Genomic DNA, 22,827 nt, shown 5'->3' with positions numbered 1-22,827 from the left:
GAGAAACAGATGGGCTGAAGGGTTTTGTACTCACCCAGCAGAAGGCTGGCCTGCAGTGTCAGCACAGGCTGTGCTTCGTACAGTGCAGTGTGATCCTGATGTGAGCAAAGAAGTGTAAACAGGAGGGCAGGAGGCAGTGCCTGCTGCATCTTTTTGAACAAAGGAAGTCCTTGGAGGCTGTTTCCAGCGTGCCTGGTTAGATCCCTACAGACATTTAGTGAGCTGTCATTGCTTCCTAAGTAGAGCCTGCTGCCTGCCAACCAAGTACACCCCATTTGTAGCTGAGGGCCCGACTGAAGAGCTTGATTCCTGATTTGTAAATGAGATCTATACCAACTGAATGAGACAACACAGTTCCAGGGAGAGGCTGGTGAAGTACCAAGAACTCTGTTCTAGTTAACTGCAGTGTGTGGGAGTGTTCTGTCATCATCTTCTGCCCTTCCTCTGCAAAGTCTCTCCCTTCAGTGCCTGCCTTAGGCAGCACTAGTTGTAGCCTTTTAACCATGTTTTCTCAGATGAACTCTCTCGAGGAACCTTGGGTTTTTTTTCTGTTTGGTTTACTTTACTCGCATTCACCCAGAATTATTTTGATAGTGGATGCTTTATTCTCCATTTGAAAGATTATGATGGGACTTGCCAGATGTTTGTTGTGTCTTGCTATTGTTAGTGTATTAGTAGCAATAAACATCAAGTATATGTTGTTCTACATGCTTCTCAGACCTTTGTAATGCAGGTCAGAATTTGGAATATCTGTCATCAACTTGAAGAAATATCGAAGGGCTGCCCTTTTCACTCAGCTCCCCAAATCTCTAACAAATTGTGCTGAACCTTGAAGGCACCACAGGCTCCAGTGTAATTGTGTGTATGACAGCTGTGGCACAGAACACGAAGGGATAGCCCTAAAGTAATCTTACTGGGTAGGATTGCCACAGTGCCAGGCAGAAATAATCACTGATGGGACTTCTTCTGAAGGGCAGGTAGTGCTGCAGAGTGCAGAACTAACCTTGGGAGACTGGAGTATGACAGATGGCTCTACTCTCTGCAGCCCTGGACTGCAAATACTGCTTTCCCTGGGCCAGTTCCCACCCCTTTGCTTTCCCTACAGTCAGAGCTCTCTAGATTTGTGTCTGTCTGATTTCTGTGTGGGACTGAGGAATAACAGATTTAAATTAAAATAAAACCAAGCAAAACTCATCTATCTGATGAGACTCCTGCCACTGTAAATCTTCATTGCACCATTAAAATCCCCAGTTAGCATCGTTTACTTGCAGCTGTAAGACTGACAGTATAAGATGTGTTTTCTCATGGATTGGTTTGTGGCTCTCTTGCTGCATTTCATTTCATTAAGATGAGGTTTTAATCCATCTAATTATTTTTTTGCTATACATATCTAAATTTAAAAAAAATTTTCCTTTTATTTGTAGTTAACACAGTGCCTTGTAGAAATAGAAATCTTGAACGAGTAGAGAGAAGATGGTGAGCACGCAAAGCCTGCCCATGTTCCAAAACATGCTGCAGTCTGATTTACTGGTGCTAGAGCTCTATGGAAAAGGAAGGTCTGGAAAAACACGCCCTCATTTTTGCTTTATGTGGTGCTTTGTAATGGAATAGCAGCTTCGGGGAAGCAATCATTCTGATGGAGCTGCAGATTGCACTGCTGAGAAACTCATCTCAGCCCTTAGAGGGAGCCACAGACCTGAGTATGGAAATGGAGCAAAACCAGGCAGGTTTTGTTGCACCCATCTGTGATAGAGGAGGTGGGGAAGGGATGGTTCTCAATTGGTTTTGGTTTTTTCTAGCTTTTAATTAACAGCAACTTGCAAATCAGACATAAGGCTAGTTCATGGGGAGTGCCAAAGCACGTTTGCTTTTGTAGTGACAGATTTGTCGGGCTTCAGAGACCTCAACCAAATGTTAATTTTACCTTTCCCCTTTTACATGGTCAGCTCCCTCCTGCACCCCTCAGTTCCAGGTTCTACTGTTCTCCTTTTGGTGCTGACACAGCAGGACTTGAAAAATTAAGATACTGCATACTCCTTCCTCTTAAAAAATGAAAAATATAAAGACACAAACCACAAGAAATTGATTAAGACCATGGAGTTCACAGTCTGGAAAACATGATTGCCACATTTTTTCTTTAGTGGGTTTTTTCTTAATCATAGCCCTTTCTTTAAGGAGAGAGATGCATTACAGCCCTCTCTTCCCCTGTAATGTGTAGGTTATAGCAGCATTACAGCCCTCTCTTCCCCCGTAATGTGTAGGTTACAGCACAATATTTTTATGTAAATTACATGGCTAAAGTAGATTATATGGCTGTGTCATAAAATGCAAATGCTGTTCTCCTGGCTCAGCAATAATCAGCATTGCCACTGAGCTGTTCAGGGAATTGAAGATGCACATGCTCAGAGGAAAATGGATGAAGAGATTTGCAGCCCTTAGCCAATAAAGGACTTCCCCTCTCCTAAAAAATGAAATGAAAATGTTTCTCTGTACCTCTTCCTCTCCCTCCCTCCCCTTCCCCAGCTGATGGATCCTAGTGGCAGTGTTGATGTTGAGGAGTGCTTGGCCAGAAAGATGCTACACCAGAGGTGGGACAGAGTGTGTCTAGTTTAGAACATGTCATTTAAGATTAAAGGAAACTCCAAGGTTAAAATTTAAACAGCTCTGGGCTCCTTGCAGAGACTGCTACTAATTAGAGCATCAAGTTGTGTGGCAATTAGTGTAAGGTAATGACTGCCCACAAAGAACTCCATTAATAGTCACTTTTATTTTGTATCTAGGCTGTTGAGTTGCAACATTTCTGTAATGATTTCAGCTTAGCCTGCACTGTTGAACTAGGGGTAACCACGGTGGAAAAGCAATGGAGAGTTCATTGTCCTTTTGAACTACTCAAAATGCTTCCCAGGAAGGCTGGAAAGATGATGGATGGCCACAATCAGGAAGCAGGCATCCTTAATACAAATTTTCCTGCTCTTCTGGGTCATTAATTTATCCATGTATTAATCAGGCCTGGGGAAGGAAGGGAAGAGAGAGAATAATTATTTTGCAATAGAATTTTTATTTTTTGTTTTGCCTGAGTAATTTCCTATCCCTCAGTTTTCTGACTCTGTGTTGGTTGGAGTTGCAAGGTTCATCACTTTATAAAATATGAGCTAATCCTAGAAATAGTAAGGGTTGTTATAGAAGGTTGGTGTTTCTTCAAGGTTGTTTTGGACCTCATAGATTTGCTTATTTTCTGAGCAATCAGGAGAAATCATGATAATTTCTTTGTGATAATTCCATCTATGTATCTGGAATATTTGTGGAAACATGAGCTGCAATGAGAATCAATGACTAATAGGTTAAAAATTTCATGGCAAAACTTATGATGTTTGTTCCTACTTCCGTTGGATGTTGGCTTACATCAGATGGGATGTTTCCTTATCTTCTTTACTTCTCCTTTGTATTTCCAGTTTTTTTATTTTGGGATTGCTGCAACCCCCCACAGAGAATCTACGACAAGGAAGTTGATCAGATTTGCTGCTGTGATGAGATGATAACACTTCCACGTGTGACTTTTTATTTTGTTAAAGAGAAAAATCATTCCCACACAGATTAATTCTACTCCATCATTTGGTTGCCATCCTCAAATATTTTTGGAGAATAATCTTCAGGCAGTGGGTTGTTTGTAAAGTGTCATTTCATCTCTTTGCTCTTGCTGTTTTTCTTGTGTGGTTGCTCATTGAACATTACAAGTAGCTGCCTGAATAGTTGCTTGCATTCTGTCTTGTATCTTTTATCTCCATCCTGAGCTACTTCTGCAGCTGAATGCTGTTCAGAAATGGTGCTACTTATCATGCTCAAATACACATAATCCATGATGAAGAGTTTGTTCTTTGCACTGTGATAGCTTCTGATCAGGATTTAATTTCTGGTCCGTGAAGTGAAGCAAAATAAAATAAGAATGATGAGAAATGAGTAAAACAGTGAAACTGTTTGCCCCGAAGCCTTTGCAAAGGCAAGTCTTTTTCAATTAGTGCCAAAATGTGGAGCCACAGCTCTAATATAATTGAATAGAAGTGGAGAAACAAAAGCCAACCCCCTCAGGGTCTCCCCTTTCTATACCTGACTAAGTAAAATAGAGAAGCATAATAAAATCTTTCTTACTCCAGGATTTTTTTTTCTTGCCAAGCTGTATTTCTTTGAAAATAGTAGCAATAATAAAGGCATTTTGTTTTAGGAGACAAAAATCTGTACATAAGACTGATCCTGAATTGCAGAGTAGCATGTGGACTACACTCATTGTAGCCCATATATGATGGGTTCTGAAATCCTGTTTTAGCTGAAGGCATCATTCCAACATCTTTGGCATTGTTTTTCCAGGTGATAGAATGTCTTCACCAGAACTTTGGTTTATATCAGTTTGATTTTCCACCTAAATTAGGGCAATTGTATTTTGCATACCTCAAAAGAAGGACCTGTCAATAGGTGTATTAGCAGGATGTTTTTGCATATGAGGTCATGGAAGTAATCTAAGACTTTGCCAGCTCCTTGTCTATAAAGCAGGTTTCTCGTGAGGAAGCACAGGCCTGCTCTTTCTCTTCCTCTTTGTGTAGAAATCAAGCAGTGGGATGTGGCTCAGCCTGCAGATGTGATCTGTGTTTTCTTATGCCTCTGATGGCCCCCTCCCACAGTGTGCCAGCCCTGCCCAGTGGAGACAACTCCCAAATCCAGAGGGTTTGCTTTTCAGTGTGTTGGGCTTTGGTTCGGGTTGGGTTTTTTGCATAATTAAGTGGCTGCTGGCCCTAGTGCTGAAAAATTATTTTTGCTGATTTTCATAAAACTGTTACATAGTAAAGAGCTATAATCTCTTGGAAGAGTAGCATTGTAACTTTCTCCAGTCACCAAATGGAAAAGGAATTAACATCAAGGCTTGCATAGCCTGCGTGAATTGCTGAGAACTTAGCCTTGTTTAATTCATATTAATTTATTTATAAAGTGATAACAAGATTCTCATGGCTTTTGTAACATCTGCTTTTAATTTTAGAAGCATTTTAGTCAATTTGCTGCATGACAGTATTTGTCAACACCGTGTGACTATGACCTCTAACCTGCCTTATTCTCTTGAGACTGGTTAAGAGGCTAGACTGAGAAATAATATGCAAACTCCTCTCTTCTCAGGAGAGATCAGTTGCCAAAGTGACATGGATATTGTTGGTGTAGGTGATACCTTTAACCATGACATCACTTTAAACCCCTGGGCAACGCTCACGCCCTTGGGAGTGAATTGCTGCAGAAGGGAACTGCTTGACCTGAAACTCAGACTCCCTATGTTGAATTTTCTTCTGCTCAAGGGAGCAAAGCTGCTGGGTTCAATCAAGAATCCTTTATTTTTACTGACTTGCATTCAGGAGCACTGAAGTGGTTTTTTTTCTCCCAGCCTTTCCCATTTTATGTCTTTTCCACAGACTTTCATTTTTCTTACATTCACTTGACACCTGTCCCTACCTCTGGAGGATGAGATAAGCAAAGAACTCTGTCCCTGTCAAGACAAGGAAGAGAATATGCCTGCACAACAAGGGCCAGAGCAGGAATCAAACCTCTCCTGGGCAGGCAGGTGTGGGAGAGCTCCTCTGCTGCAGTTTGCTTTCTGGAGTGCCACCAGTGGGCTTTTGTCACTGTAGTGGGCATAACTGGAAGCAGGTTTCTCTCTCTGTTTTGTTCTTCCTTATATTTTTTTATTTTTATTTTTTTTGGAGTCACCATGCTGCAGCAAATTTTGCGTGATATGTATATTGACCCTGAGCTCCTGGCAGAGCTGAACGAAGAGCAAAAGCAGATCTTGTTCTACAAGATGAGAGAAGAGCAGCTGAGGCGCTGGAGGGAAAGGGAAGAAAAAGCCCGAATGGAGGAGGCTGTGCTGAGAAAGACAGCAAGGCGCAAGCAGAGTAAGATTTGTGAGCTCCTTCTATTCTTCAGAGCTGGGGATGGTGGGCTGGCAACCAGCTGTGGTACAGCAGGCATCTGGAAGAGATTGCAGGGATGAGTGCCAGCTGTGCCCGTGGGCAGAATGACAGTGTGGGACAGCAGAAGCACCATGTTCCTGCTCCTTGTATCTCCAGGCTGGCCCTTTCTTTTGGGATCTTAGTGATGGAGTAAGGGGAATTGTTTTGAAGTGCCTGTTTCAGTCAGGAGTCACTGCTGATGTTCTGGCAGTGGTAACTGATGTATCATGACCAAGTTTCTCCTCTACTCCTAAGGCTTTTTGTTTTTTCACCTGCCATCCTCACCCCCCACTCTAGGTCAGGCAGAAGCCTGTGCTGTTGCAGTTTCTTGACTTGGCATTAAATATTTCCATCTGGCTGGAGTAGGAAATAATTTTATGAATTTGAGCTTGTTATGAAGGGCTCTTTGTGAATAAATGTAATATCAAAACAGCCGTATCATATGGGACATAAATTTCCAACTGTATTAGCAAATAGACCCCAAGAGATTATATTTAGGGAATAGGATGATAGCGTGGCAAGCCAAGAACCAGAACAAAAGAGAAGAAACCAGAAATGTGTTTGCATGCAATATGTAGTTCAAATATGGAGCTCCTCCCAGAGGCTGCTGTGAATGCTGGATGTGTGTGTTGACTTGAAAAGAAAATAGGAGAATGGTGGAAGGAACATCAGAAAATAACTTCTCCAAATGCCTTTTCCAACTGACTGGCCTTGGGTCCAAGTGGTTCCAAATAAACAGAAATACTTAATTCCTTGCTCCTTTCTCTGAGTAAGTGGCTTTCCAGCTCTTTCCCCCATTCTTAGGATGAAGCTGTTAGGCTGGTGTAAGATAGAAAACATTTTCATCTTGGAAATGTAACGACAGTGATTCCTCACTCAACAAGGAGATATCACAGAGATATGTCAAACACTCTTTTCCCTGCCAAAGGTCTTATCCTGTGTTTAAATCTTTTAAAGCTTGAATATTCAAAATTTCTGATAACTTTTGGTAACTGATTTTGAGAAAGATCTTCAAGTGTTGCTTATTTGAACACACCCATGGTAGAATCACCCCAATACAGACATTGTTGGATTCAGTTGTCAGACTTGAAATATCTAGAGCTTCTGAACCTTACAAAGTGCCCTTTAGTTATCAATTCAAAGACTATTATTAGAAATGTGCTTCAAAGCAAAACTATTTTCCAAGACTCACTTGAAGCACAGACCTGCATGAAATGACTGGATTAAGTTACAATGGTAGCCTTAAAATCAGGGGAGAATGTCCAGAACACCCTAGTCAGCCATAGTAGGAGTTTAAAATGTCCCCTCACAGATGGCAAGGTGGATGTTGAAAGCCCTCATTCTGTTTAATTTTTATTTTTTCATGCCAGAACTCTCACTGTGAATGGCCCTGAGAGGGATGGCATCAGAACAGCCTCTCTCTCACAGTAGAAAAGCCTTGTTCCTCTCAATTGATTTGTAGCTGAGAAAAAATTAAAAATGCAGTTCAGCTCCACATACCAAAACAACATCATATCATTGAGATAATCTGTATCATGCTCATTCTTTGAGGGAGACAGATACAGAAAACTCTAACTGCAAAAATATTTATCTGATGAATTGTCACAGTGTTGACACCTACATTTCCATATATAAATTATACATTAAACCCGTTCGGCTTCCTACTACAGGAGACCATTTTCTGGGTAATTAATTTTCTGATTTATAAGGAATAGGAGAAAGGAGAGTAGCAGAGTACCCTATAGATTATATTTGCTCTGACAAAGGTAGTTACAGATACATACTGAGTTAAATTTCACAAAAACCCATTTCCATTTTACTTTCTTAAACTGCCAATTAAAGGTATTGCTTAGGTTTGACTTTTGCCCACAGTTAGGAAATTTTTACTTTCTTCAGATCTGTAGTGAAGAACTATTGGAATCAGATTTGCAAGTCAGGTGACTGGTTCTGCTGGAAATATTCTTTTACTTTCATGAACTGATGTGCACCAGAGTTAGAAAATAAAACTCCTTTCAGGTGTGCTGGTCATTAACTGTACAGATGCTTGTAATTGATTTCTATTGCACAGTTCCACAGTGTGATGCTAAATGGTCTCTCAGTGAAGATGGTTTCTTGTATAAAACAGAAAAGATAAAAAAACCCACTGCAAATTGTAGATATAAAATAATAATTACTGTGGAATAGTCTTGCCTATAGATTCAAGGGGTCAGAGTAGATGCCAATAATATTTTTTACTCTTAAAATATTTTTTTTCCTAGAAGAGAATTGACATCATGATTTTTTGGACCTCGAAGCTGCTTAATTTTCAGTTGCCCTTAATATATAAATGAATTTCCAGACTTTCTGCCCCTGCAACAGTGTAGAACGTAGAGTGGTTTTATTCCTGTTTTAAAGTAGTGGCTACCAAGAAATGCAAAGCTGCCAGAATTACATGTCCTTTATTCCCTTGAAACTGAGGGGTTTGAGGTTTTTCATCTGTGGGTTTTGTTTTTGACTCTGCAGCGTGACACGTTTTATGTTTGTGCTACTTTCTTTAGGCCAGGAGTTACTCTGAGTTTACAGATAACTTCATAGCCTGAAAGAGTAGAATAGATGTGAGACTTCAATATCTCTAATCTTGTGCTGAATTTCTGAAAGTTCATAGTTGACAGGAAAACATGGATGTTGTTTGTGATTACAACATGGCGTTTGTATAAAATAATTTTATACAAATTTAACTGGAATTATCTTTATAGAACTGCCTTTTAAATCTTTCTGTTTTCCTCAAAGTTTGAATAGCCCCATATGAAAGCTTTTCTCCACACCTCTTTGGGATGGGGTAGGGTGAGACTGAACAAAAGCTGTTAATGACAATGGACACTTCTCTAAATAAAAGTGCTCTGGGAAGTGCCTTCTGCTTGATCTGGAGTGCTGTACCCCAGCTGCTGCAGCTCCCCATGCATTCAAGAGCTTAGCTACACTGGGATGTGTGCACACAGCAGCACAGCAAAAGGCTTTGATTTTTCAAAGCAAAGCAGTGATTGTGAGATCAATTTTGTTTTCCTACGGTGACTTGAGGATGAAGCGTTCTTGTGTTTTAAGCGTGCTGTCCTATGGAAACCACAAGTGCAGAGCTGGGGACAAAAAGATTGGCACATGCAGGTCAGAAAGGCCTTGTTCTAGAGTTAAAATCATCAACAGACTTAGGGAATGCTCATTAACATGATCGTTTTTTAATTGTTTGGAAACCAGTTGCCAAAGGCCCTAAATCTGCACTGAGTTGTAAAGCAGTGCCACTAAGTGCAGGTTGTCATAAATGTCCTATTCAGTACTGTTACATTTGATGTTGAGAAAACAAACAAATCCAAACCATGAAATAAGATGTAAGTTCTTGAGAGTGTTTAGCAAGCCAAATAATATACCCATTTGTGTAGTCTTATTCTTAATTTCTAAAGAAAATAGTACTAGTAGTAAATGCTAAATGGTGCCTGCTTCTGTATTTGGATTGTTTGGTTCCATGTGAGAAAAGGTTGAAATTGAAATGAGTATCAGAACGAGTCAATGTTGAAGGAATTATTTCACTTTGGGGATGATTGAAATGTGTTCAGCTTATTCAACAGTTTTAATTTCTTTGCTATTTAAAACACCCAGATTGATGTCTAAAGGGAAGCAAGGTATAAGCTTCACTTCAGAATGAAGTATTTCCTTTAGAAGAGATTGAATAAATGGTTCCCAATTTTTTGCTATTTGTACCTTGCCTAAAATTATTAGTAGAATTTGGGCATTATGTGGGTCCTCCCAAAATGAGAGCATTTAGTGAGCTTATTCAACATAAAGGAAATCTTTTGTAGCTTTAATTTATTTAAATAATGACTGCTGGCTGCTGCTGGAATAGCATCACAGGTGAGCTGAGTTCTTGGATGTCCATCTTCAGTTTACTTACAAATTACTCCTGGGCAGATGTTTCAGGAACATTATCTTCATTGTAGTAAAACACTTTGCTTGTTCCTACTGTGTTAAAATCACTGAGAGGAGTATCCTCAAAATTTCAAGATCCCTTTGGGATTTTCTGAGAGTTGACTGACAAGCAGCTTTGCAATTTGCAAAGAAACATATTTATGTGATTAGGCAGGAGCCCTTTAGCCACTACAGCTGAGCTGGGAGGAAGCAAAGGACCCTGCCAATTTGGGTTTTGACACAGATGCAGTATCCAGAACTGTCAGCATTCCCAAAATGAGATCTCAAAAACTATTGAGCATTAGGTAGCTGAAGGACAGTCATGTGGGAGGGGAGACAATGCTGGTCTGCTGCTGCTATTTCTGACATTTATTCATTGTGAACTGCAGTTCGTGGTGCTTAGACAGGAGAGATTTGTAAATGCTCTTATTTACCTGTCCTTAACAAGAGTAGCTGGGAGAAAATAGGGTAGGCTTATCACAGCATGGCCAGAAAATGATTTATCTGTCTAAATGACATTTGTGTTACAAAATCATTAGAGAATAGATGATACTATTTGGAAGAAAGTATTTCAAATATCCCAAGTGGATGGTTGGAGAATGCATCAGTGTCAGAGGAAGGCCAGTGAGTGGGCTTGTGTTTCAGTGGGTGGACATGAAGTGACATTTTTCTGACTTTGAACTTGGAAATGTATTCCTTATTTATGCTCAGGCCTCTACAGGCCCTGCTAATACTTAGCTAAGATTTTATCTCCTATGGAGACAAGCTCCTGTCAGTGTTCAGTGTCTCTTTCTCTGTATCACTGGATATGAATCTAAACAGAAACATCAGACCTCAGTATTTCTGAAATTTCTGGCATTATGTGGTCTTGAATTCTGTAGAATCCTGTTCTTTGTTTCAAATTCATATACAGATGGAAAACTAACAAGAGAACATGAGCAAGAGCATTAAAACAATTTTTGTTAGGGGACTGAGCCACCTTATTTGAAGCCATTGGACAAGTTTTAATGTAACACTCACAATGTAGAGCAGCTTGAGATGGGCTGCAGTATTGTTAGAGCTCTGTGCCTTGGCCAGAACTGAGCTGCTCAGCCTGGTGTGGCTGAGGGCTGAGGCAGGGTTAGACAGCAGCTTCTAAACTCAATTCTCTGAACCTGGGGCTAGCAAGGGACATCCAACTGCTGGATGACCTAGGTATGAACCAGATGGAGTAAATCCAGAGGGACTTCTCTCACCTCCTGTGTGAGTGCTTTTGGGTTTTGTATTTTTGTCCTGCAGCTGATTTCTCTGTTTTGCAGAAAAGTGATTGCTGCCTACCTGGGTAGCAATCCTCAGTGCTCCTGTTCCCTGGGACCTGTGGCATCAGCCACTCTGGGAGAGGCTGCTGGGGTAGGGGAGCCCCTGGCATGGAGGCATTGCTGTGCTTCCCTGCAGCATCATCCTCTGCCTGCCTGGACACAGCAGTGTTGGACCTTCTCCCCCATGCTGTTCCTGGTATTGATATGAGGCTGTGACTGGCTACAAACTCATGAATATTTGATATGGAAAGAGGGCAGAACTCTGGCCAAGGGGAGAATGGGATTTGCCCAAGCTAATTCAACATTTTCTTGCTGATTATGCCATTTTTTAACATAAATGACTAAAACATTCAAGGACAAAGGGACCAGGCTTTGAGAGCAGGATTTGGAAGGTACAGGAAAACTCAGTGTGTTCAAGTCAGCAGTGGATTTAGCCAGACACTGATGGCAGTTCAACAACCTTTGAGTCTACTTGTTTGCTGAGGTGTTAAAAAGCTTCACTGTAGGGTAAAGTTCTCCCTGCTTCCGTGGTCCTGTGTGCCTGACCAAAGGAGTCAGTGCTAACCTGCCACGCTGCATTAATCAGGAGAGCCTGGTGCAGAAAATGATCCATAGCTCCCTGTTCATTCTGTCACACACAACCCTTATCCTCCTGCTTTGAGCTTCCAGCAGACCCTGAAGCAGCCATGCAGACTTGGTTTTATTTTATTCTCAAAGGGAAAAACTGGAAGCTTTGTGATAGGTCTGTATGGGAAACCAAGCCCTGTATATAGCTTTTACACTTTATAAGATTCAGTTTGGATGAAGAGTCAGAAAATATGGTGCTATGTTTTTGACGTTTTTTAATGAAGAAAAAGAATCTCAAATGAGTGATACCGGTGGGAATGATTTTAAAATCTTCAGTTTTCCTCTGATATTTAACTATATTTTTATGCTTTTTACAGTGAAATGACAGACATTTTTACATTAAAATGGACAGACAAGAGGCTGTCTCTAGATTGCACAAGGAGTTAGCACAATGTCTTTCTTAAAGTGTTTTGAATGTTATCCCCTGGTTGAAATTGGGCCAATTACAAAATTGTTATGTGTAACAGTGTGCCTTGGCCAGGGACCCACACAAGAATTTGGAACATGCCAGATAGATGCCACTTAAATGGTATTTTGTTGCTGTGTTTCTTTTTTCTTCTTCTTTTCGGTTTTTAACATGCAAACCTCTGTGTGTTTGTTGCATATATACATACCATGTCCTAATGCAAACCCACTTACTTTTGAGTGTTGTGTACAGTTATCCCTGCTACATTTGTTAATTACCAGAGTCCTATCTGAGTAACTGTTTCCTCCCTTAATATTTGCTCTCTTCAGTCACTCTTCCTTTATTTGATCCTGCAGGGGTTTATTGCAGCATAATTATTTCCATGGTAACAGGCTGTAATTCCATAAACAGAAGATTGAGTTTTTTATATGATCAGGAAGCAGCTGGAGAGCCATAAAAGGCTGATTTTTCAGCAATGCTGAAATCCTGCAACCCTTATTGATATATTAATGTAATCAGCTGAATTTCTTTCTCCCTTTGCAAATCCTCCCCTAAATAGAAAGGCACATAACACAGTGTTGAAATTCAAAGGTGTGTAAATTGAAATGTTAGAGGGCAGAATTTTCTCCCATTCTTCCTGAGAATTGAAATGAAAGGGTTTTTTGAATGTATTTTGGGAAGAGAAAGATTCTATGCTCCCATGACTATTAGCAGGGGCAGAGAACAAATTAATTGTAGATCTTCAGTTTATTGTGAGATGATGTTATTTTCATTACTTTCCTCATTACCATCTAGTTATTCTCTGTATATTTTAATGGATGTACAGCAGTTAATGTTTTGAGAAGTGCATTCTGTCATTTGAATAGTCTCCCAAAAACATTCACAGTAATTTCCTAGGTTTTCTCCTTAGGAAGAAGTGAAATTCTGTTTATGTGTTTGTAAAAAAAAGGATAATTCAATACTAATGTTGGCTAAGCTCAAGGAATTGAGAACAGCCTAAAGCTCACATCCTCATTTTCATCCTAATCAATGCGCTTCTAACACATCCTCTAGCTAATGAAACTCTGAATGGAACCTCATCTACCCTGCAGTCTCACAAAATTCAAGCCTCTGCTTTAAAGAAGCCTTAAAAATAATTTGCTTGGAAAGCCAAGAAATCTCAAGTAAAGGACACTGTGCTTAGACCAGAGTATACCAGACATTTGAATTGCAGAAGAACAAAAAAACGCAACGCTACAAACACAGCAACCTCCACGAGCCATGATTTAGCTCTTCATGGCAAAAGTAGATCAGGCTGATCAGTTTTTAATGCACATGCAGCCTATTTCAAATGCATCATAAATTTCAGGAGGTTTTTTTCTAGCCCAGAGAGGGAAAAGAATAGAGATGTTTTCTGCAGAGAGTCAAAAGGTACTTGTGTGATTACAAAGCTTCCCCGTGGGTGAGGAAGGACAGTCGATGGCTATTGCAGAGCTCTGTAGCTTCCAAGCAGGAGAATTATGGTGGGAAGCCCAGAGAAACAGGGCTGTTCATGGAAATAGCAGAGTCTTAGGTTCAGCATTCAGCGGGACTTGAATGCTGTCCCATGGTTCTGAGATTACAAATCAATGGTCATATAATCTTCTGAATTTCCAGCCTGTGGTATTCCCCACCACAGAAAGGCAGGAAGCTGCTTGGTGCTCTCATTTTGATGGAATAAGCAGGCACAGCTGGGAATCCTGACACCAAGCCAGGCCTCTGGCTCCTTGGAGCAATTCCTGTGTAAATCCTGGGGATGGATCACAAATGGGGGCTGCTGGGCATCCTCTAACTGTTAAAGAATGGTGACCAAGCTTGGAGAAAGGAAGCTGCCTCCAGCAGTATTCTGCTTGCTCTAATTACCATTATTTCCAAAGCACTTTTCTTTGGAGATGTGTGGGAAATAGAGAAGGCATAAATCTCTCAGAAAGCTGTGTGAAAGCAAACCTCAGGATGGAGAAATGCAAGAATGCTGAAGATGGCAAGGACAAGAAACAATAGGGCTGTGAGCTGTGTAGAGATAGGCCTAGGGAAAATATGTTAAGCAGGATAGTAGAAATATGTAAGCTTAATAATGAAGGTTTATCCATTGTTTTAAGCTGTTGTTTTACACTTTCATTGCTGTTATAGAATCGACTGTGCAAATAACAAATAGAGAACATGATTTGATCTTATTTTTGATTGTGTGTGTTTATATATACAAACTTGAGTTGCTGTTGGTCCTGGCTTTAGGTCTCCAAGAAAGTTTTTGCTGTGATCCCTTTGTGATGCAAATTTGAGAGACTGATTTTGCATTTTCTGACCTGGCATTTGTCTGGAGCAAGCAGCCAGTTTACTGGTCCCAAAGCAGTATGGGTGTAGGTTTAGAGAAGTTCCACGTGAGATACTAATTCATGGATGAGCTTCAGGTAGAAAGAACTACAAAAGTTTATGTTGTCTTCTTCAGGTGTTACAAAGTGGTGAAAAATGGTGGAATATTAAAGCTGATAAATCATTGATCTGAAGAGTAGGATGGGGAAGACCTGGTAAATTATTCAGTAACTTTTCCTGATAAAGCAGTGCTTGTTTCTAAAATACTTCAATGCTTCAATTTCTACTCTCCAATCCAGACTAACTTTGATGTCCACTGCTTCCTAAGAGTCATTACTTTGCAGTTTGCTACAGTCTCTCCAAGAAGAAAAAGTACTTTTGTGGTCAAGGCACAAGACCACGGCTCAAAAGATTTAATTTTTGTTTCCTGACTGCATTAGGCTTTGTGACTGGGCTCAGCAGCCTGCTACTGAGCAGGAAACATGATGTTCTCTTGCCTCCTTCTCATCTACATTTCAAATTTGTTTAGTCAGGACCTGTATCTTCCTTTTATATTAGTTGAATTTTTCTTTTTTTTTTCTTTTGGTGTATTTCTTTTTCATTTGGAGATAACGTGCATTAATAAAACATCTCATTTTGCAGAAAAAATTAATATTTGAGAGGAATTATTTTGTTATAATCAGCCCTCAATAGTGGCAACTCTCTTCTTGTAAAGCAGACAAAACTAGTTTCCTACAAGTATTAGGGAAAATAATTTTTTGGACATTCTTGATTTTGCCATAAGTTCTGCAGTTTAAAATATCATTAGGCTAGAAGAGCTGCCCCTCTCACTGTGAAAGCGATTCTGCAAGCTGCAGAGGCTTTTTTATGGCAGAAATTCTGTTTTCACAGTGCCAGATTTTATCCCTGTGGTGCTAATTTTTTTCTGCACACTCATTTTTGATGTTATTTTGTGCTAAGAAACTACTGAGTTTTATGATCAGATTGTACAGTAAAGCCCAGCTGCAGCTTTATGGGAGCAGAGGTTTAAGGGAAGGTTTGCATGGGAGTAATTTCTTTAAGTAAATTCAGTGGCTGAATGTGAAAAGGCCTTCTTTTCTTCTAGAGAAAAATCTGAATTAAATCATATGTGCTCAAGTTGAATTATTTAAAAATTATATATGAGGATCTATCTGTTTAATGCTGGAGGTTAAAATTGCCAGATTGTTTAATACACAAATCTTTCAGCTTGAGCTACATTTGAACATGTACTTTATGCATATACAGTAGAGTTCTGTACTGTGTGTAGTGCTGAACCAACAATATATTATACTCATTGGTTTCAAAGTGGTTTCAAAGGAGTTTATACATCTATTGGCTAGAACTTTATAGAAAAGATCAATTGCTTTAAAAGAAGAAAGAGAACAGTTTCTCAAGACATGTCTACAAATCAGCTATTTGTTTTATCTGGCTGGGTTGCAATGGGTTAGTTGTGCCTCTGAGAAACACATTAATAAATCTTTGGCACAGAAAACCTTGAGAGAAGCAAATATAAAATTTATCTGCTTACCTGAAAAGTTTGGTTTTTGTTTTTTTTTCCTGATTCCCTCTGATAACATCATAAATGAACAGAAATAGTGAAATTGTCTCAGAACTGGAGTAGTATTTTGTATCCACCAGCTCTGGTACAGATCAATTAATACAAGGTGTGTTGTTTGCAAATTTTTCTTTAAAGTACTAAATAAAGGAGAGCAACTTGGATATTCAAATTCCCTCAGAAGAAAGAAGACATGCTGTGCTTTTAAAACAAAAACTGCCTTTGGTTATATGGAATCAGTTCTCCTGGGAAATCATTCCATACTTCTCAAAATACTTTACCATTAAATACAGTGGGTGAAAGCCTTGCAGACAAGTAGTGATATGGCCAGTCAGGTCTCAGCAGCTGGTATTCTAAAGTTGTGTCCAAAAAATACAACATAAATGTTATGTTGACAGGAACACAGAGATGTGCAGAATAAGAACCACAATGAAATACCCTCACATTTATAACCTGAGACATAATCTGGTAGACTGTAATAGTGCAAATGCTTTTGAGAGTTATTGAAGGAAAACACTATTAGCTTAAATTTCCACCCCTCTTTGAAGTTGGTAGCATTAGGCCAGTGCTGGGGATTCGTATAAATTACATTTTCCAATTTGATATAGAATATTGGTTTTCATGGCGAGATCCGATCCGCTGATTGCCTTCAGTGTGGATTGTCAACACCTGTGAGTGGGGGCTGGTGCTGACACTGCTGCTGTCAACAGCCCCACTGCACTGCCTCCTGCAGCTCTCTGCCCTGCCAGAAACACTTTATTGACTGTGCACTGGGAAACTTCATCCGGATAAATGGATGTGTCCTCACTCGGAACAAGCGGCGGCTGAAGGTGAGAGCAGCTCAGCTGGTGCTGGTAGAGGTGGAGGAAAAGTGGAAGCAGAGCCTGCCTGTTCAAATAGGACAGGTTTCTTTTAACTCTTATGGGAACTCTGGAGAAAAACTACTTAGGAAATGGTGCCCTGTCCGCTTCTTTATATTTTCAAATTATACAAGATTCCTTTTAGAAGATAATGTTGTGATGCACAGTTTTCTCATATCAGTGTTTGAGTGAGATGAAATCTAGGAGACTGTAATATACAGGGGATGATGCAAACTGCTGACCCTTTATGGCCTTGTAGTCTGAATTCTTTAAAACAAATCCACTCTCCATCTTGGCATTGGTCTTTGTGGCAGAATCTCCTTTTGTGGAGGACAGTTTCAACATCTGCAAGAAATAAAACATTAAAATGTATGCATAAGCAATGTTTCTACAAATTCCTTATTATGAACCTCTAAAATGCTTATAATATTTGACGGTTGTATGCATAAAAGCAGGAGGAAAAGACCAAACCACACTAAGTCAGGTGGCGTAAAATAACTATTAAAATGTATTCAGCTAGGCTCTCATCTAGTGCCCTTTGTAGTCCTATAGCTGGTTCTTGTACTTGATACTTCACCAAATGCAGTCTGTTTTGTAAAGAGCTCTCAGGCTTTTTTTGGTGCTCTTAAAATCACTCTGTCAACACAGTAACCATAGATTTTTGTGTAGTTTGTGTCATGAAAACCGAACCAGAAATTTAATCCCTTTCAGTTGCCTATGTGAGCACAATAGGCTGTGGAGCACTGAGTGCTGTGCTCCGAGTATGCAGAAACTCCCTCAAACTCCTGCTTCACACAGTGGGAGCAGCAAATTCCTGGATTCTTTGAAGGTGTTCCCATGAAGTCTCTCCCGTTCCACCCTCCACGTTCTCTGTGCACAAAGCATTCTTAGTCACATAGTATCACTGGTTACTGGTTTTGCCCCATCTATTTTCCATGCTTTTCATTCATCCCTTGTTGAGTGAAGCAAGAAAATATAGCAATTAGAAAAGGATTATAATACTGGAATTCTGGGAAATGCATGCCTGAATAAATAATTTTTATTTCTGTGGGACAGTGAGTCTTTAAAGATTGGGTAATCCACAGCATAAAAACCTTTTTATTTTTTTGCCCCGGCGTTTGACCAGATTTGGTCAAATCTGGATTTCGTTGGACCTCTGAGCAATGTTTCCTTCCAAAATGCAAATTGAAAGCTTAACGTTTTCCAAACTGCAGGTGTCCCATCTTTTCACGAGCATTTCTGCAGGACTTTGGGGCAGTGTTTACCTCTGGCTTTGCTCTTGGTGGCCGTTGCAGGTAACAGCAAACGCGTGCAGTGGCTGCGGGGCAAGGACGGCGAGGTCTGGGTCTGGGTGATGGGAGAGGCACCAGGGGACAAACCCTACGAGCAGATCTCAGAGGAGCTCATAGCAGAGCGGGCCCGGCAGCAGGCACAGAAGGAGGCAGAGGAGCTATGGTGAGCACTTCATCCGAGCTCGGGGTGTGCACTTGGCGTAACGGGAGACATGACCTTGCAGAGAGGGGGCAGGTAATGGTGGGGAAAAATGGTGAGTATGATTTGTGAACGTCTGCTTTCATTTGTCAGGTTTTCAGCGTGTTAAAAAAGTCGTTTTGGTTATATTGAATATTGAAAGCAAAAAAACTCTCGTTTGCAAAAAGAGCGGTGCCAACTTTTTTCTCTCTTGGGAATTTAGCTGAGCCGTTGACCAGCCTGTAAATAAAGAAAAATGAAGCAGCCCGGTTTTGAGGTGATTAAATTAGATATGTTTGTTATATCACACTTCTAAGCCCGCAATGGGGGTTTGGTACATAAAATCCTTTTTGAAATGGGCTTTATTTGCATTTTGCTCATATTAATTCTTATTCCAGCAGTTCAAAAACTCATTATACAAAGTGCCATGCGGATGTTTCTAGCAGGGCCTCTTCCAGGTTTGGGAGAGATTCAAAAGTCTTTTGATGCTTGATATTGTTAGGAATTAGGCCACCTGCCTCACACACTTCCCTTTGTAGTACAGCACTGGAAAGTGACTGTTTAAATATCAGGTTATTCTATGTTATCCTTTTTCATATGAGATCATTCCTTCTTCGAGTGCTTGCATATTTAAGCAAGGATTGAAACCTTCAACCTGTGCTCTGAATTCCTTTTACATTGTCAGTACTAATGAACAATCTAGCATAAGAATTTGGGAGATATCTGTACTGGTATTTGAAAGGCAATGAATTCCCAACCGTGCTGTGCTAGACTAATAGAAAAATATAAGGCACGACTTAAAGACATCCAAGAAATACTTGTCTAACTTACAAGTGCTATTTTAATTAGTAATTTATCAAAAATTGTAAATTGCCTACTTTCTGGGTGGTTTCTTCAAATATGACATGTGGTAGGTCTCTTGTTAAATACATTTTAGTTTTTTGCTTGCATCTTTCCATAAAGTCTTACACTAATTATTTATTGTAATCAGTGAGTAAGTATTGCTCCTCAATTTAAGAAAATTAGTGCATTACATTTTTATTTTCACATCCTTTTCTGAAGGAGACAAAAAGAAGCTGAAATAACAAAGAAATTTCGTGATGCTATGGCTCAAGAAAAAGCCAGGATAGTGGCAGAAAAATGGAAAATAGAAATGGAGGATCGGAAAGCAGCCAAACTGGAGGAAGAAAAAATTCAGGAGGAACTGAAGGTTTGCATAGAGCAATTTAGTTTTTTTTAATAGAGTTTTCATATAGATTCACAGTTCTTGTCACCTTCAGTGCATGCTTATTAATAAGCTTTAAAATCTGGAGTTGTAATTTTCATTCTGGAATATACAGATAGCTACGTGGTGTGCAGCAGAACAGCTGGGTGAGAGATGAGAAAAAATTACAGGTCTCATTCAGAAGTGCCAGAACAATCAAACTGGTTATTCAGCTCACACATTAGCAGAATTGTTCAGTCAGCTGTGCTGGGTGAATCATCCTGGGGGAAAAAAATGTACAATTGGGAAAGATCTCATTTTAAGTTAGTTTGCTTGAATGTATTCTGTGTATTTTGGATGAGTTTGTTCACATAATGAACTTCAAAACTGTGTCACTACTTCCTTCAAAATAATAAGGGGTGGATCCTTCCCCTACTCAACATATGGGAAAAGTCCAGTTGGCTTTGCTGGGAGAAGTTCATTTGCCTGATTTTTATTGACTTCACAATGAACTTTCTATTTTTATGTTTGTTGGAAATAATATTTTTTCACATTTTCTAGTTGAAAACAGCAATCTCAAAACTAAATAGGAAACGTGTCTGTCCACCCTTTTCATATTACTTGATAAAGATAAAAACTTGATTAAAAGTGAGAAAGTAAAATATAATGGGTTCAGTGTGCAGAAAAGTCATGACAGTGCTCTGAGGTTGGGATGTGCATGCTGGGACTGCACGTCATTGGTGAGGATGAGTTTCCTTGGAGAAAGGCTGCAGAAAATCCCACTCCAAGGATCCAGTACCTTCCATCCACACTCCTCTCCCCTGCTGACAGCTCGCTCTGTGTCTCCTTCCTTTCCTGCTACAGTGATTTAAGGTGTGGAAAGCAGGGACAGACTTTTCCCATTGTCCCTCTGTGACGGGAGGAATGCTGACAACTCGGTGTTAGGTTTCTGTGGCTTGATTGCAAACAGCAAATTTCTTGTCGCTCTGCAGACTGTGGGCCTGGGATCTGGGGTGGATGTGGAGCACAAAGCCAGGGCGGTTCCTGCAGGGGAGGCTGCTCAGAGTTGCTGATTTACCTTTGCACAATTAATTTGAATTCACAGGAGAGAACGGGGCCTTTGAAATTTGATGTCAATGAGTAATGAAAGTATACTTTTCAAGTGCTTTATTAATGTATGAATAATGAGCAGAGCAACTAATTAAACACTCTTTCCTCTGCTCTCTGGAAAAGTAAAGCCCTATTGAACAAAGGCTGACAGAGTGTTCACTTATATCTCTGTGACTGATTTACAGGACACTTGATGGGTAAAATGTCCACAAGCTCACTGTTACTGTTCTGTTTCAAAGTGCAGAGTGAGCAACTTCTGGGACTTTCAGTGGTCAGTATTCACAGCTTTCTATTAAGGAAAACTAGTTGTTCAGTTGTTGATACAATTGAAAGGAATGGCACCAAAATCTGCTCATTTTCATCTTGTTGGAAAGGTAATGTCACAGTGATCTGTGTTTCCACTGTTTCCCTGGACATGAGCAGGTGTCCTCCTGTCCAGCTGTGTGCCTGGTCAGAGCAAGGAACACTGCTGGAAGTGGGATGAGATTATGGTTCAGTTTCTACTTTGAATTTCCAATACTTAACTTTGGTCAGGATTTCTTTATCTCTCTTCCCAAAGTTGCCAATATATTTATTCTATTGAGGAAGTAGAACTGTTTCTTTCCCAATGGTTTCCCCTAAATCAAGCATTTGAAGACAGGATTTGCAAAAATTTAAATAAGTGGACCAAAGTTTTCAAAACAAGACCCAGCAGAAAGGAACTCTTTGGCTTAAAGAGTTAACTTAGAAACAAGATATGATGCTGTGATTATTTTTTTAAATGCCCTTTATCAAATGTTCTCTCAGCATTTTCTTTATTAAGCCAACAACAGTCTAATTCCACTTTCCACATTGGCTCTTCAGTTAGGTCTATAATTTGAGATCTGTCAGGAGTGAGTTGGACTGACATAGGGCTCTCACCAGCAGAGATCCAAATGCAGGATTGATTCCTGGTACTTTGACACCACTCCCCTGCTACTCAGAAAAGCAGCTTATCTGTTACTTGCTCTGGAAAGATCAGAGCTTGGTATCTAGACAGGAAAAGAAAGTTGTGTTTGTGGCATCCATGTCCAACTACAAGAAGGGAATACAACTAAGGTTCAGGGAAAAAGATGAATTAATGAATCTGCTGATGTCTGACAGAACATTGATTAAATGAAGAAATTGATAAAATGAAGAAAAGGGTGTGGAATTTGATGCAGATCTGTAGGCAAGCTTGCTTCAACAGATTTAAAATATTTAATGCACTGGTAGTCGTCCTTCTGTGATGATGACCAGACTATGTTTAAAGAGGTCTCCAGACTGAGGCATGGAAAATTCAGTTTCTGCTAATGCTTCATCCTCTTGAAGCAGTTTGACTTGGGAAATTGCAACTGTCTCCTTTCTGCTGACATGTTTAATTTCTAACCATATGTGTCTCAAACACTCCTTTTTAAGATGCTTTTATTCCTCTTGACCTATCACAGGACATTAAGGCTGTCTGCACTAGATAAATGATATCTTACATATCAAAGTGAATGATGATCCCTATTTCCTTTCCCAACACTATTTGAAAAGTATTGCTTTCCTTGGTGTTTCTTAAGCAGAATTGCCTTTAATTTATGATGCTAGAATATAAACGTTGACTACTCTATTTTTGCAGTTTAAGGACAGCTATTCTTTTATGCACATATTGCAAAGGACAAATAAGAGACCCAATTACTATCATTAATCTTTTTGCTAATTCACAAAGGCTATGAGATCATAGGCATAATTTTCTACAGTTATCAGTAGCTGTCATTAAGAGTCTGAACAATGTGCAGAGCTAAGGCAAATTAAAGATGTGTCATCCAGCCAGGAGTGGGTATCCTTCAGCTACATTTGGAAATAAAAGAGATGTTCCCTCAGTTCAATCTTCATGTGGTCTGCATAAAGCAAGAGAATATTAATAGTAATGTGCTGTCCTTATGACAACATCAGATACCTGCCACATTTAATAATATAAGCACAGTTGACAGCAGAGCTAGATTGTTTCTTAAAAATTCGCTGGGAGATGAAATGTGTCTCATC

At 39.8% G+C, this 22,827-nt stretch overlaps 1 protein-coding gene across 2 annotated transcripts in view; it reads left to right on the top strand.

Moving 5' to 3' along the window:
* The first annotated feature begins 5,743 nt into the window (after positions 1-5,743).
* The window catches only part of SH2D4B (SH2 domain containing 4B), a 59,426-nt gene continuing 42,342 nt past the window's right edge, over positions 5,744-22,827 (top strand). For both annotated transcript variants that reach the window (XM_088168853.1, XM_014877958.2), the window contains exons 1-3: positions 5,744-5,927; positions 18,311-18,470; positions 19,548-19,695. In XM_088168853.1, coding sequence (XP_088024979.1) covers positions 5,744-5,927; positions 18,311-18,470; positions 19,548-19,695 — 492 coding nt within the window. The remainder of the gene's footprint in view (positions 5,928-18,310; positions 18,471-19,547; positions 19,696-22,827) is intronic.

This window comes from Sturnus vulgaris, chromosome 8 (assembly GCF_052056855.1).
Source record: "Sturnus vulgaris isolate bStuVul1 chromosome 8, bStuVul1.hap1, whole genome shotgun sequence".
Lineage (NCBI taxonomy): Eukaryota > Metazoa > Chordata > Aves > Passeriformes > Sturnidae > Sturnus > Sturnus vulgaris.
Note: the sequence above shows the minus strand (reverse complement) of the source record. Positions and strands in the feature narration are given on the sequence as shown.